The 15,011-nt window shown below is 59.2% G+C and overlaps 1 protein-coding gene across 1 annotated transcript; it reads right to left on the bottom strand.

The window, feature by feature from the left end:
• Window positions 1-14,173, bottom strand: fam136a (family with sequence similarity 136 member A). Its single transcript, XM_060856569.1, has 3 exons — window positions 13,917-14,173; window positions 3,949-4,089; window positions 1-2,767 (listed from the first exon to the last, which is right to left on the bottom strand). The coding sequence occupies exons 1-3, from the start codon at window positions 14,001-14,003 to the stop codon at window positions 2,579-2,581; spliced, it is 417 nt and encodes a 138-aa protein (XP_060712552.1). The 5' UTR covers window positions 14,004-14,173; the 3' UTR covers window positions 1-2,578.
• Between the last annotated feature and the right edge of the window lie 838 nt (window positions 14,174-15,011).

Genomic DNA, 15,011 nt, shown 5'->3' with positions numbered 1-15,011 from the left:
CCAGAGAATGATTCAAATCTTTAATTGAACACTGCACACGCGCGCACACACACAGAGTTCCGTACGGGAAACCTTCACAGTTAAACCAACTCCAGACTGGAGATGAACAAGAGGCGAAAAGACTTCACGGCAAGCAGCACTCAATGAAATCACACACTTACATCTCGTGTTACACAAAAGACAGATGCACTTTTTCAGTCCTGGCTTCTGTTTGCGGGGAGGGGCGATATTCTCACCGACCTGCAAATTACACATTGCTGAAGGCAGGTGGTTCAGACATGACATGAAGCAGCTGTGGTCAGCAACACTGGAGATCAGAAAAAGCACCTCACTCGACATGCATGTCACAGCCTCCTGACCAGAGCACACGTAAAACCACAATCAGCTTCTACCTGACACACAACTTAAACAGTGTCAGAATCCTTGCAGAGTCAAGAAGATAACTGCAATTGCTTCTTTTAAATCTGTCCAAAAACTATTGGACACGTGGAGATTGAGGGAATCAAGGCTAATGATGCCTGGACAACACAAGGTCTAATGGCTCACTGGGCAAACAGGACATTATTACAGGTTGTTAGTATCACTGCAAAAAGAAATATATTCCCAAAGCTCTTCCTCTTGCACTCAATGCCAAACTTCAAGTGATCGCCATAATTTATAACACGGGGGGGCAAAAACTTCAGTGACATTGTGTCTCTTTTCAGCAACACTTCTCTGTTGTCTGTCAAGATACTGTCAAGCAGGGCACTGTTCCCCATCCGTTACATGGAGCTAAAAGCACACTCAAATGAATTCAGTGGTTCGTTGTCAGAATCCAAATTGGAAGCTTATGAATGGCAGGCTTTCCTCAAGGGTTTGATACATCACAGATGTCGGGGGTGGGAAAACCCACAGACAGATGAAGATCCCGGTTTGTGATCTTGTGAGGATTCTGCCCCGCGTGAAATACTGCGTGTTTTGATTCCTATCCCCTTTACGCAGGTATTGCTAAAAGCAATGGGATTCAAAGAACCATCCAACTCTTCTGGGGAGAGCATGACAGGTTTTCGAGCATGTTGTGGGCAAATTTGTCGTCTTTCGCATTCCCACCCTCCAGCCCATGGCCCATCCCAGAAATGACTGCAACGCGGAGGAGAGAAGTTGGTGGAAGGTCTAACTCAAACACTGACACTTCCTGTCCCTTCCACATTGGTATACAGTCCTGCAGGAAACTGACTGTCAGAGCAGCGGCGGTCATGAGAAATACTTCAGAATCTGACTCTGCCATCAGCTCTGTCAGCATATCACCTCCAGCACACTTCCTGTGCACACCACAGTCAGAGGATCAACATATCACACGAGAGAGACAGAGGCAAAGTTCAGAGTGAGTATCAGTGAGTCTCATGCTGAGTCTCAATTGCTGACATTTCTTTATTCAAAGTCAGCAAAACCAGCCATGCGGCGGTGGCGGGGTGGGGTGAGGGAATGCAGAAAACGTCCGACGTTTCACCCTAAGGGGAGCTCAAAACATTTCTGTTGGAAGAATCATCCAGCTCCGCAAACCGAAGTTACACTGGGAGGTGTGCTCTTGAAAACAGCATGGGGGAATCTTTTCCTTATTCGGCTCAAGGAATCTTGGAGCTGACTTCCTTTTGACACCTGACGCCTCCAAATGAGACTCTGATTTACGACTCCCTGACCCAGAGGAGACTGAAATCAATTTTTTTGTTAAAAACAGAGATCAGCTTTCTTTACATTTCCAAATTATGATCAAATAGGATCTGAAAGGGGAAAGGTTATGGGTGCCCTGCATTGAAAAGATCGGGTACTCATTTGACAACACAGCAAGGAGCCAGACACTGACAGAAGGCTAATGGTCTCGCGCGTGCTTTAACTAACATCCTTCTTCAAAGATATTCTTCAATGGAGAAGGAAAAGCATGGAAGAGTGGAGATGGCTTGAGTTGAAATCCATTCTGATTCCCTGAAACGTTCTGCCCAAGGTTGAGCTGAAATTGAGCCCTCGATCCGTGTGAAACAGTGATTGAAAGGGGCAGCTGAGTGACGCGACGTATCGAAAGCGGAGGTGAAAGGATCACATGTTTCTGCGGTCAGCTCCTTCCGTTTGCCCAACGGGTCAAGTCAAGCTGTCCCGATGCCCCACAAACTGGCTTTAAATCCCTTACGTGTTTCTCCACCAGCGTGGGCTGCACAAAGGAGGCAAGGACTGAGCGAGCAGAAAGGCGACAGTTTCTTATTACCATCCGATGACAGGCGCCTTTGCTGCTCTGAGTTCCGCCTTGGAGCAACATCGAGTACTTTGGTAAATGTGTTAAAGTCCTGACCCACCTCCCTTGTGGTCTTGCTGATCTGTCCCTGAGTGGGGAGGACACTGCTGCGAGCTCCTTTGCTCTCAAGTCTGCAATTGAGAGATGAGTTACCAGACTCCAGTGCTGCCAAGTGGTGGAGTTGGGTGGGGTGCGTGGCGGTGTGGGGGTGTTATTGAGTTTGGTTTGCCGTGATATCACTGCTTCAATGTGGCACCTCTTCCTTCGGGAAGAACGAACGAATTACCTGACTTCGTTATCCGAGGTGCTGCCTCACTTGGCTATGGAGGTCAGTGACTCCTTCAGCGTCCGCGTCATGCTGGGGATGAGGACAGCGTGATCGTCCACGCACTTGCTGACGCAGGAGTCCGCCTTCAGCTTGACGTCAGGCTCTTTGACTCCTGAGTGGAAGGCGTCCTTCGCTCGGTCGTTACAGTCCATCATGCAGCGCTGCAGCCGATTCTGGAATGACAAAAAAAAAACAGCGCAGCCTGAGAACCCTTTTTTGGTCGGTGAAGAGGAATGCTCCCGTCCAGGACGCCAACGAGCAGATCAGACGAAGATGGGGGAAGGAGAAACTCCATTGGCTTGGCAGCCCATCTACCATCCTCACTCCCTCCACCACGGCGGCACGGTGGCACAGTGGTTAGCACTGCTGCCTCACAGCGCCTGTAGACCCGGGTTCAATTCCCGACTCAGGCTACTGACTGTGTGGAGTTTGCACGTTCTCCCCGTGTCTGCGTGGGTTTCCTCCGGGTGCTCCGGTTTCCTCCCACAGTCACAAAGATGTGCGGGTCAGGTGAATTGGCCATGCTAAATTGCCCGTAGTGTTAGGTAAGGGGTAAATGTAGGGGTATGGGTGGGTTGCGCTTCGGCGGGTCGGTGTGGACTTGTTGGGCCGAAGGGCCTGTTTCCACACTGTAAGTCTAATCTAATCTAAAAAAAACCACTGACGCACACAGTTTGCACCATCTCCAAGAGGCACTACTCCTTCTGACAACGCTTTGTAAATCTGCAACCCTCAAGAAGGGCAAGGGCTGCAGATGATACATGGCAACACCACCATGCCACCCATTCGGGCAGTCAGTGCTGGCGATGGCCACTGATGCCCACCTGCCAGTGAAAGAGAACCTAAATAACAGCCGAGTCCTCCAGTTGTGGACTCGGTGAGGTGTTTAAACCAGTAAGTTCGAGAACACCGTCTTCCCCCACTGTTATTCGACTCCTGAATGGACCTCTCAAATTTCAAATCTCGTGTTGATCTTGCTGACTGAGCACCTACTTTGCAGCTGTGACCTGGCATTCCTCGCTCTGTTAGACCGCCTGATGATCTGTGTGGGGTCTGGTCTGCCTGGACTGCAAGCAAACCAAAACTCTTCACTGTATCTGGGCACATGTGACACGAGTAAATCAAAAAAAAGAACTGGACCTGCACCTCATCAGAAAACTATCGCCCTTAATGCAGCCTCGCTCGAAACGCTGCCTGTGGTCTGTCCGTCCCTCCCTCCCGCCACCGAACACTTCTCAAAAACAAAGGAAAACTCTGCTCTTTTATCAGAGTACCCAGCTTCCCTGCAAGCTCTCATACTGAACCCAAAGCTCAGTCCTTATCCGGCTGGGTGTGTGTGTAGATTGCTCCCTACCTGGAACCTCTCCAGCTCCCCGGTGACGGTGGCCTGTGCCTGTGCCAGCGGTGCGTGGCAACGTTCGATGCACTGATGTACCTCCTCCATTGAGGCGTTGGCATTCTCGCAGCAGTCTGCACTGCACCGAAACATTTTCCCCTAGAGAGGCAGTTTAAACACACCACCGTCAGACCCGCTCATTGCCCGTGCATCGCGACGCAACGCAGCCTCAAGCGAACGCTACGTTCATTCATTCAACTCGCCACCTGACTGTTCCTGCTTAACAACTCCCAAATAGGGGAAATACATCGGTGGACAGGTCACCCTGAGGGGCCCAGGCTGATTTCAACTCAATTAATAAAACACTAAGTCAACGCTAAACACCAAAGCCAATCTCAGGGACAAAAACGATCATGACTGTCATACAAATCAGATTCACTTCAGGGGACGAAATGCTGAATCTTCAACTGCTCACTGTCAAAGACGTCCAGCAAGCCCCTGGGTACATGGGAAAGTTAGGGACAGTGCAACAATGCTGGTCTTGTCAGTGAGGGCTGTGTCCCATGGGAAAAGAGCTGGTTGAAACCGTGCAAACAAACTCTCTGAGAGCCCCTTCACCGCTGAAATCTGCCCTCGCCCGAGCTAGCATGGATAATCACTGAACCGGAAAGAGGAGAGGGGGAGGGAGCTGGATGTCACAAGTTTGTATCTCAACTCCGTTCGGTTGCACCAGCAGCACTGGAGTCAGTGAATTCCTTGACTGCTTTTCCAACAGTGTGGCCCAGTGCCAGTTTCACCTGGTCGTCATGAGCTGGAAGAACAGCCTCGCACATTGCCATCCAGAGACAGACCGATGGCAAAACCCCACACCTCCTGCAGTCTATTTTACAGGAATTTCTAACTCTCTCTGAACTTTCCTGCACTGAGGTTCCAGTCAGGGACAAGCCAAGGAGATTTTGACTGGGGAAATGGGCCTTTGCTCAATGATTAGAGGGCCAACAAATAATCAAATTACAGACTGCGGTTATCTATAACACGACGGCAGTGAGATCCATGTCCCCATAAGCCTCGAAGCCGTCAACAGATCCATGATCCCTTTGCAAGATCCTGAAAACCCGATGGTGTGAAAGGCAGGCCAACAACAATGGTCTCTCCCAAGCCAACGCACCCAGCTCCATCCAGATCCAGCTCTACTGAGCAGGAAACATCATTTGTTCTCCTGACCGCAGACTCCCACAGCAACAGCTCCACTTGGAGCCAGGTTGTGGATTGAGATCACTAGGAGGGCAACAGGATGGTCTTGGGGATATCCTCCAAACACCTCACCTCCACCCCTCCTCTCCCTTGAAGGTGGTCAAATGCATTGTCTCGCACCACGCCTGACACATGGGAAATGCTGGGTTTGTGACTGACCAAAATAGGAGAGGCTCGCCAGGAAAAGACAAAAAGCACATCGCGAGGCTAATTTGGAGAGGCGCCGGGAAGGCAAAGGGGTACATTGAGAACACGAAGACGGGAATCACTAGGAATGCAAAGGGAGGAATCATTGGGAATGCAAAGGAAGAAATCCCCAGGAATGCGCAGGGGGAGCTGCCAGGGAATGTGAAGAAGGGAATCATTACAAAGTGGAGGGACAAATCCCTGGGAATGCCAAATGGAGAATCATTGGGAATGCGATGGGTAAAATTGGGAATGTGAAGAAAAGAATGGTGGGGAAGGCAAAGGGAGGAGCCCCGGAGAAGGCAAAGAGAGGAGCCCCGGGGAACATTAAGAGGGGTTACATTGGGAATGTGAAGAGAGGAATGCCTGGGAATGCGAAGAGGGAAATGCCTGGGAATGCAAAGAGGGAAATGCCTGGGAATGCAAAGAGGGGAGTCGCCGGGAATGCGAAGATGGAAATCCCTGGGAATGCAACGAGACAAACTCCTGGGAATGCATAGAAGGGGAATTCCTGGAAATGCGAAGGGGGGCATCATTGAGAATCGTAGGGAATGCAAAGAGGGGAATCTCTGGGAATGCCAAGAGTAGAAACGCTGGGAATGGGAAGTGGAGAATTGTGCTGAACCTTTAGCGATCTGACAAGGCACTGTTCAGATACAGGAGACAGCACACACACACCTCCAAACATCCCATATGCCCTCCCCGCAAGGTAGAGTCTGCAGATCATGCATTGTTCTGATCAGGACCCATTGAACTGCCTGAAACTTGTGATCCCCGATGCTGTTGAGATAACAGGGAGAGGAAGGTGGTAGGAGACAGAGGCAGCTTGAGGAGGAGGAGGAGGACAACCACACATCGATTGCTCATTGCTTTGTGTGATGACACACGTGGGAAACAATGAGAGAGCCATTTCAATACAGGACAAGGAGCTCTTCCGACAACATTAGACTTAAGCGAAGCCACCGTTTACCAGATGGCAATTCAGTCCCTGAACAATTCTGAGATTTAGTGGACAGACGATTGGAAATGTCATGAGGGGGACTAGTCAATTTTTTGTCGGGTACAGAGAAGGAGAGGATAGAAAACCAAAGCCAGTTGACGGAATTAAGGTATAGATCAGCCATAATCAAGTTAAATGGTGGGAAACGCCTGAGGGTTAAGTGGGACCTCCTGTTTCCTTCTCTCCCACACCCAGCGCGGAAGGAGAATTATTAATTTCCTGTGTCTTTCATGGGCAAGGTCACCATTTTCCATCCATCCCTCATCGCCCCTGAACAGAACTGCTGGCTCAGCTACTTTCGGAGGGCATTCTGTGGGTGTGGAGCCACACCCGGGACAGATTTCCTTCCTTTAAGGAATGGGATTTACTGACTTGTCAGCACTTCTGGGACTTGCTTTGCATTCCTGATTTAATAACTGAATTTAAATTCCACCAAAGTCTGTGTGGGATTCGAGCCCTGCTCTCGGAACAGTGCTCACCGTCTCTGGACTCCCAGTCCAATGATATTCCCACAACACCACTGCCTCACTTTGTGAGGGCCTTAGTCATAGTTCATTGTTAAGAGATATTTGTGAAGAATGACTTACTCTTTTAAAAAAAAAATCCCCTTTCCACATTTTCTTCGATTTTTACTTGCTTCCCAGAATGTGATCCGGTGAAGTACTCTGTACCCGCACACGGCCACCCGCCCTTCACACTATTGCCCTCCCCCTATTGCTGTTCCTTTAAACCCCCACCTGAATTTGTTAAAGCCTTCCTCCAAGAACTATTACCCCTCTAAATCCCCACCCGAACTGCTCTCCACCCAAAAAGCTGCAACACCACCTCTCCTCTATCTCAAACTCCCTTTCGATCACTCTCTAAAACTGCATCTGCCCCCTTACTCCCAAAATCCCTCCGATCCCCTCTCCCCTGCATAAAACACTCCTCAAACCCTGAGCTCTTTCCTTGAACACACTCAAACAGGAAGCAATGGCCGAGTGGCTGGACTGTTCATCCAGAGATCCAGATAATGTTCTGGAGACCAGGGATCGAACCCCCACAGAGGTGATGGAATTTGAAGTCAATAAGGACGTGGAATTAAGAATCTAATAATGTCCTGAAAATCTACTGCCGGTTTACTAATGTCCTTTAGGGAAGGAAATTGCCATCCTTACCTGGTCTGGCCTACATATCACTCTAGACCCATAGTAGTGTGGCTGATTCGTAACTTAGGGATGGGTAATAAATGCACGTCTTGCAAGCACCGCCCTCATACCATAAATTAATAAAACACACCTGCTTTCCCCAAAGACCACTTCCGCCAAACCCAAACACCGTTCAAAGACTCATTCATCACTGAAATACCATCGCCACACATCAAACTCACATCTGGACTCTGTCCAACTGAATATTACTCTGTTCACCCACTTCCCCGAACCTTCAGGTAATCCACCTCCACCCAGTAAACGTAGCCCCTCCACCCCCTCCCCACTGCACCAAACCCTTCAACCTTCGTCCACCCTCTCAGACATCCCCTTCAGTCTTCTCCCATCCCCTCAGACCGACCCCTAACCCCCTCTGACCTGTTCTCTCCAACTCCACCTCCCACCAGAGACTTTCACCCTCCTCCTCACAGACCTTCACCCGCAAATCTTTCCCCTCCACCCTCAAACCTTCTCTTCATCCCTCAATTCTCCACCCATAGGCCTTCCCCCTCCACTCTCAAACCTTCCCCCTCACGCCTCAGACCTTCCCCCATCGGGCCTTCACAACGCCTCAGACCTTCCCCCATCGGGCCTTCACAACCCCTCAAACCTTCCCCATTCCTCCACAAGACCTTCCCCCTGCTACCCCTTCAGACCTTACCACCCCCCCTCCCCAGGCCATTCCCCTACCTCCCTCATACCATCCTCCATGCCCCTCCCCTACCCAGCTCATGCCATGCCCCTGACCCTCAAACCTCCCATCTCCACCCTAAAGGCACCTCTAGCCCCTCAGACCACCTCCACACCCTCAGACATCGCCCTCCACCTCCTCAAACCGTCGCCCTATCCCCAGATCTTGCCCCCGTCCTCTCCCCAGACCTTCCCCCTCCGTCTCCCCCCAGATTTTCCCCTTCCCTCTCCCCCCCAGACCTTCCCCTTCCCTCTCCCCCCCGAGACCTTCCCCTCCCCTCTCCCCCCCCAGACCGTGCCCCCCTCCCCCCGACCTTCCCCCCCTCTCCCCCCGACCTTTCCCCTCCACTCTCCCCCCAGACCTTCCCCTTCCCTCTCCCCCCCGAGACCTTCTCCCTCTCGCTCCCCCCAAGATGGTCCCCCTTCCCACCCTCCACCTCAGACTTCCCCCCCCTCCCCCTCCGGCTTACCCCCCGTTCCCCCCTCCCCTCCACGCCCGCCCCCTCAGACTCTCACCCCCGTTCCCCCCTCCCCCCCAGACTCTCACCGCCGTTCCCCCCCTCCCCGCCCGCACCCCCCCGTTCCCCCCTCCCCTCCCCTCCACCCCCCCAGACTCTCATCCCCGTTCCCCCCTCCCCCCCAGACTCTGACCCCCGTTCCCCCCTCCCCCCCAGACTCTCACCCCCGCTCCCCCCTCCCCTCCACGCCCTCCCCCGTTCCCACCTCCCCTCCACTCCCTCCCCCCCAGACTCTCACCCCGTTCCCCCCTCCCCGCCCTCACCCCCGTTCCCCCCCCCCCCCTCCCCTCCACGCCCTCCCCCTCAGACTCTCACCCCCGTTCCCCACTCCCCGCCCTCACCCCCGTTCTCCCCTCCCCTCCAGACCCCTCCCCCTCAGACTCTCACCCCCGTTCCCCCCTCCCCTCCACGCCCTCCCCCCCAGACTCTCACCCCCGTTACCCCCTCCCCTCCACGCCCTCCCCCTCAGACTTTCACCCCTCCCCCACCCCTCCAGACCCCTCCCCCTCAGACTTTCATCTCTCCCCCACCCCTCCAGACCCCTCCCCCTCAGACTTTCATCCCTCCCCCACCCCTCCAGACCCCTCCCCCTCAGACGCTCACCCCCGTTCCCCCCTCCCCTCCACTCATTCCCCCTCAGACTCTCACCCCCGTTCACCCCTCCCCTCCACGCCCTCCCCCTCAGACTCTCACCCCCGTTCCCCCCTCCCCTCCACGCCCTCCCCCCCCAGACTCTCACCCCCGTTCCCCCTCCCCTCCACGCCCTCCCCCCCCAGACTCTCACCCCCGTTCCCCCCTCCCCTCCACGCCCCCCCCAGACTCTCACCCCCGTTCCCCCCTCCCCTCCACGCCCTCCCCCCCCAGACTCTCACCCCCGTTCCCCCCTCCCCTCCACGCCCTCCCCCCCAGACTCTCACCCGTTCCCCCCTCCCCTCCACGCCCTCCCCCCCCAGACTCTCACCCGTTCCCCCCTCCCCTCCACGCCCTCCCCCCCAGACACTCACTCCCGTTCCCCCTCCCCTCCACCCCCCCAGACACTCACTCCCGTTCCCCCTCCCCTCCACCCCCCCCAGACTCTCATCCCCGTTCCCCCCTCCCCCCAAGACTCTCACCCCCGTTCCCCCCTCCCCCCCAGATTCTCACCCCCGTTCCCCCCTCCCCCCCAGACTCTCACCCCCGTTCCCCCCTCCCCCCAGACTCTCACCCCCGTTCCCCCCTCCCCCCCAGACTCTCACCCCCGTTCCCCCCTCCCCTCCACGCCCTCCCCCCCCAGACTCTCACCCCCGTTCCCCCCTCCCCTCCACGCCCTCCCCCCCCAGACTCTCACCCGTTCCCCCCTCCCCTCCACGCCCTCCCCCCCAGACACTCACTCCCGTTCCCCCTCCCCTCCACCCCCCCAGACACTCACTCCCGTTCCCCCTCCCCTCCACCCCCCCAGACTCTCATCCCCGTTCCCCCCTCCCCCCCAGACTCTCATCCCCGTTCCCCCCTCCCCCCCAGACTCTCACCCCCGTTCCCCCCTCCCCCCCAGACTCTCACCCCCGTTCCCCCCTCCCCCCCAGACTCTCACCCCCGTTCCCCCCTCCCCTCCACGCCCTCCCCCCCCAGACTCTCACCCCCGTTCCCCCCTCCCCTCCACGCCCTCCCCCCCCCAGACTCTCACCCGTTCCCCCCTCCCCTCCACGCCCTCCCCCCCAGACACTCACTCCCGTTCCCCCTCCCCTCCACCCCCCCAGACACTCACTCCCGTTCCCCCTCCCCTCCACCCCCCCAGACTCTCACCCCCGTTCCCCCCTCCCCCCCAGACTCTCACCCCCGTTCCCCCCTCCCCCCCAGACACTCACTCCCGTTCCCCCTCCCCTCCACCCCCCCAGACACTCACTCCCGTTCCCCCTCCCCTCCACCCCCCCAGACACTCACTCCCGTTCCCCCTCCCCTCCACCCCCCCAGACACTCACTCCCGTTCCCCCTCCCCTCCACCCCCCCAGACTCTCATCCCCGTTCCCCCCTCCCCCCCAGACTCTCACCCCCGTTCCCCCCTCCCCCCCAGACTCTCACCCCCGTTCCCCCCTCCCCAACCAGACTCTCACCCCCGTTCCCCCCTCCCCTCCACGCCCTCCCCCCCAGACACTCACTCCCGTTCCCCCTCCCCTCCACCCCCCCAGACTCTCATCCCCGTTCCCCCTCCCCCCCAGACTCTCACCCCCGTTCCCCCCTCCCCCCCAGACTCTCACCCCCGTTCCCCCCTCCCCCCCCCAGACTCTCACCCCCGTTCCCCCCTCCCCTCCACGCCCTCCCCCCCTCAGACTCTCACCCCCGTTCCCCCCTCCCCTCCACGCCCTCCCCCCCCAGACTCTCACCCCCGTTCCCCCCTCCCCTCCACGCCCTCCCCCCCAGACTCTCACCCGTTCCCCCTCCCCTCCACGCCCTCCCCCCCCAGACTCTCACCCGTTCCCCCTCCCCTCCACGCCCTCCCCCCCCAGACTCTCACCCCCGTTCCCCCCTCCCCTCCATGCCCTCCCCCCCTCAGACTCTCACCCCCGTTCCCCCCTCCCCTCCACGCCCTCCCCCCCCAGACTCTCACCCCCGTTCCCCCCTCCCCTCCACGCCCTCCCCCCAGACTCTCACCCCCGTTCCCCCCTCCCCTCCACGCCCTCCCCCCAGACTCTCACCCCCGTTCCTCCTCCCCTCCACGCCCTCCCCCCCCAGACTCTCACCCCCGTTCCCCCCTCCCCTCCACGCCCTCCCCCCCCAGACTCTCACCCGTTCCCCCCTCCCCTCCACCCCCCCCCCCAGACACTCACTCCCGTTCCCCCTCCCCTCCACCCCCCCAGACTCTCACCCCCGTTCCCCCCTCCCCCCCAGACTCTCACCCCCGTTCCCCCCTCCCCCCCAGACTCTCACCCCCGTTCCCCCCTCCCCCCCAGACTCTCACCCCCGTTCCCCCCTCCCCCCCAGACTCTCACCCCCGTTCCCCCCTCCCCCCCCAGACTCTCACCCCCGTTCCCCCCTCCCCTCCACGCCCTCCCCCCCAGACTCTCACCCCCGTTCCCCCCTCCCCCCCAGACTCTCACCCCCGTTCCCCCCTCCCCCCCAGACTCTCACCCCCGTTCCCCCCTCCCCCCCCAGACTCTCACCCCCGTTCCCCCCTCCCCCCCCAGACTCTCACCCCCGTTCCCCCCCCCCCTCCCCTCCACGCCCTCCCCCCCCAGACTCTCACCCCCATTCCCCCCTCCCCCCCCAGACTCTCACCCCCGTTCCCCCCTCCCCCCCAGACTCTCACCCCCGTTCCCCCCTCCCCCCCAGACTCTCACCCCCGTTCCCCCCTCCCCCCCAGACTCTCACCCCCGTTCCCCCCTCCCCTCCACGCCCTCCCCCCCCCAGACTCTCACCCGTTCCCCCCTCCCCTCCACCCCCCAGACACTCACTCCCGTTCCCCCTCCCCTCCACCCCCCCAGACTCTCATCCCCGTTCCCCCCTCCCCCCCAGACTCTCACCCCCGTTCCCCCCTCCCGCCCAGACTCTCACCCCCGTTCCCCCCTCCCCCCCAGACTCTCACCCCCGTTCCCCCCTCCCCCCCCAGACTCTCACCCCCGTTCCCCCCTCCCCCCCCAGACTCTCACCCCCGTTCCCCCCTCCCCCCCCAGACTCTCACCCCCGTTCCCCCCTCCCCCCCCAGACTCTCACCCCCGTTCCCCCCTCCCCCCCCAGACTCTCACCCCCGTTCCCCCCTCCCCTCCACGCCCTCCCCCCCCAGACTCTCACCCCCGTTCCCCCCTCCCCCCCAGACTCTCACCCCCGTTCCCCCCTCCCCTCCACGCCCTCCCCCCCCAGACTCTCACCCCCATTCCCCCCTCCCCCCCCAGACTCTCACCCCCGTTCCCCCCTCCCCTCCACGCCCTCCCCCCCCAGACTCTCACCCCCGTTCCCCCCTCCCCCCCAGACTCTCACCCCCGTTCCCCCCTCCCCTCCACGCCCTCCCCCCCCCAGACTCTCACCCGTTCCCCCCTCCCCTCCACCCCCCAGACACTCACTCCCGTTCCCCCTCCCCTCCACCCCCCCAGACTCTCACCCCCGTTCCCCCCTCCCCCCCAGACTCTCACCCCCGTTCCCCCCTCCCCCCCAGACTCTCACCCCCGTTCCCCCCTCCCCCCCAGACTCTCACCCCCGTTCCCCCCTCCCCCCCAGACTCTCACCCCCGTTCCCCCCTCCCCCCCCAGACTCTCACCCCCGTTCCCCCCTCCCCTCCACGCCCTCCCCCCCAGACTCTCACCCCCGTTCCCCCCTCCCCCCCAGACTCTCACCCCCGTTCCCCCCTCCCCCCCAGACTCTCACCCCCGTTCCCCCCTCCCCCCCCAGACTCTCACCCCCGTTCCCCCCTCCCCCCCCAGACTCTCACCCCCGTTCCCCCCTCCCCTCCACGCCCTCCCCCCCCAGACTCTCACCCCCGTTCCCCCCTCCCCCCCAGACTCTCACCCCCGTTCCCCCCTCCCCCCCAGACTCTCACCCCCGTTCCCCCCTCCCCCCCAGACTCTCACCCCCGTTCCCCCCTCCCCTCCACGCCCTCCCCCCCAGACTCTCACCCCCGTTCCCCCCTCCCCTCCACGCCCTCCCCCCCCAGACTCTCACCCCCGTTCCCCCCTCCCCCCCAGACTCTCACCCCCGTTCCCCCCTCCCCCCCAGACTCTCACCCCCGTTCCCCCCTCCCCCCCAGACTCTCACCCCCGTTCCCCCCTCCCCTCCACGCCCTCCCCCCCAGACTCTCACCCCCGTTCCCCCCTCCCCCCCAGACTCTCACCCCCGTTCCCCCCTCCCCCCCCAGACTCTCACCCCCGTTCCCCCCTCCCCCCCAGACTCTCACCCCCGTTCCCCCCTCCCCCCCAGACTCTCACCCCCGTTCCCCCCTCCCCCCCCAGACTCTCACCCCCGTTCCCCCCTCCCCCCCCAGACTCTCACCCCCGTTCCCCCCTCCCCCCCCAGACTCTCACCCCCGTTCCCCCCTCCCCCCCCAGACTCTCACCCCCGTTCCCCCCTCCCCCCCCAGACTCTCACCCCCGTTCCCCCCTCCCCCCCCAGACTCTCACCCCCGTTCCCCCCCCCCCCCCCCAGACTCTCACCCCCGTTCCCCCCTCCCCTCCCCCTCCCTCAGACCTGCATCTTCCGGATCAGTTCTCTCTCTAGCCCATGGACCATGCCGTCCACCGCGTTGTGCAGCCGCCGCTGCTGCTCCTCGGCCATCGCGGGCTCTCTCTCTCTTAGTCAGTCCCAGTCCCTGTCTCCCCGGGGCCGGGGCCGGGGCCGTGTCCGTGTCTCTGTCTCACTCTCAGTCCCAGTCTCCCCGGGGCCGTCTCCCCGTGTCCCCGCTGCCGTCTGTCCCGCTCTCCCACGCGGACGCTGCTCCTCGAGCCGCCGCCAGGAGAAGCCGCCTGTGCAATCACGGCCCCGCTCTCTCCTTCTCGCTCTCCCTCGGCAGCGCCACCCCGTGCCCTGGAGGCGAGCCCACAAGCAACTCCCACTGTGCGTTCGCTCCCTTCTCCTCAAGGGGCCAACACTGGTTAGCTTGGCACTGAGAAGCAGGATCACTTATTCGTGGAATAATGAGCTACAGCTTCCTGGGATACAGGTTCTGAAAGAGTTGGGATACAGGTTTCTGGGATACAGGTTCTGAAAGAGTTGGGATACAGGTTCTGAAAGAGTTGGGATACAGGTTTCTGGGATACAGGTCCTTAAAGAGTTGGGATACAGGTTTCTGGGATACAGGTCCTTAAAGAGTTGGGATACAGGTTCTGAAAGAGTTGGGATACAGGTTTCTGGGATACAGGTCCTTAAAGAGTTGGGATACAGGTTTCTGGGATACAGGTTTCAGCGATACAGGTTCTGAAAGAGTTGGGATACAGGTTTCTGGGATACGGGATCTGAAAAAGTTGGGATGCAGGTTCCTGGGACACAGGTTCTGAAAGAGTTGGGACACAGGTTCCTGGGACACAGGTTCTGAAAAAGTTGGGATACAGGTTCCTGAGACACAGGTTCTGAAAGAGTTGGGATACAGTTCCTCAAAGAGTTGGGATACAGGTTCCTGGGACACAGGTTCTGAAAGAGTTGGGATACAGGTTTCTGGGATACAGGTCCTTAAACAGTTGGGATACAGGTTCCTGGGACACAGGTTCTGAAAGAGTTGGGATACAGGTCCTTAAAGAGTTGGGATACAGGTTCCTGGGACACAGGTTCTGAAAGAGTTGGAATACA

The sequence above is a fragment of the Hemiscyllium ocellatum genome, chromosome 48, assembly GCF_020745735.1.
Source record: "Hemiscyllium ocellatum isolate sHemOce1 chromosome 48, sHemOce1.pat.X.cur, whole genome shotgun sequence".
NCBI lineage: Eukaryota > Metazoa > Chordata > Chondrichthyes > Orectolobiformes > Hemiscylliidae > Hemiscyllium > Hemiscyllium ocellatum.
The sequence above is the reverse complement of the archived record's forward strand: the minus strand, read 5'-3'. Positions and strand labels throughout refer to the sequence as shown.

Bases quoted from the DNA above. Each gene is read 5' to 3' on its own strand.
- fam136a (XM_060856569.1), bottom strand. From the start codon at position 14,003: ATGGCCGAGGAGCAGCAGCGGCGGCTGCACAACGCGGTGGACGGCATG. The intron at 4,090-13,916 runs GTCTGAGGGAGG...CTGCCTCTCTAG, and splicing joins AACTGATCCGGAAGATGCAG to GGGAAAATGTTTCGGTGCAG. The intron at 2,768-3,948 runs GTAGGGAGCAAT...TTGTCATTCCAG, and splicing joins GGGAGCTGGAGAGGTTCCAG to AATCGGCTGCAGCGCTGCAT.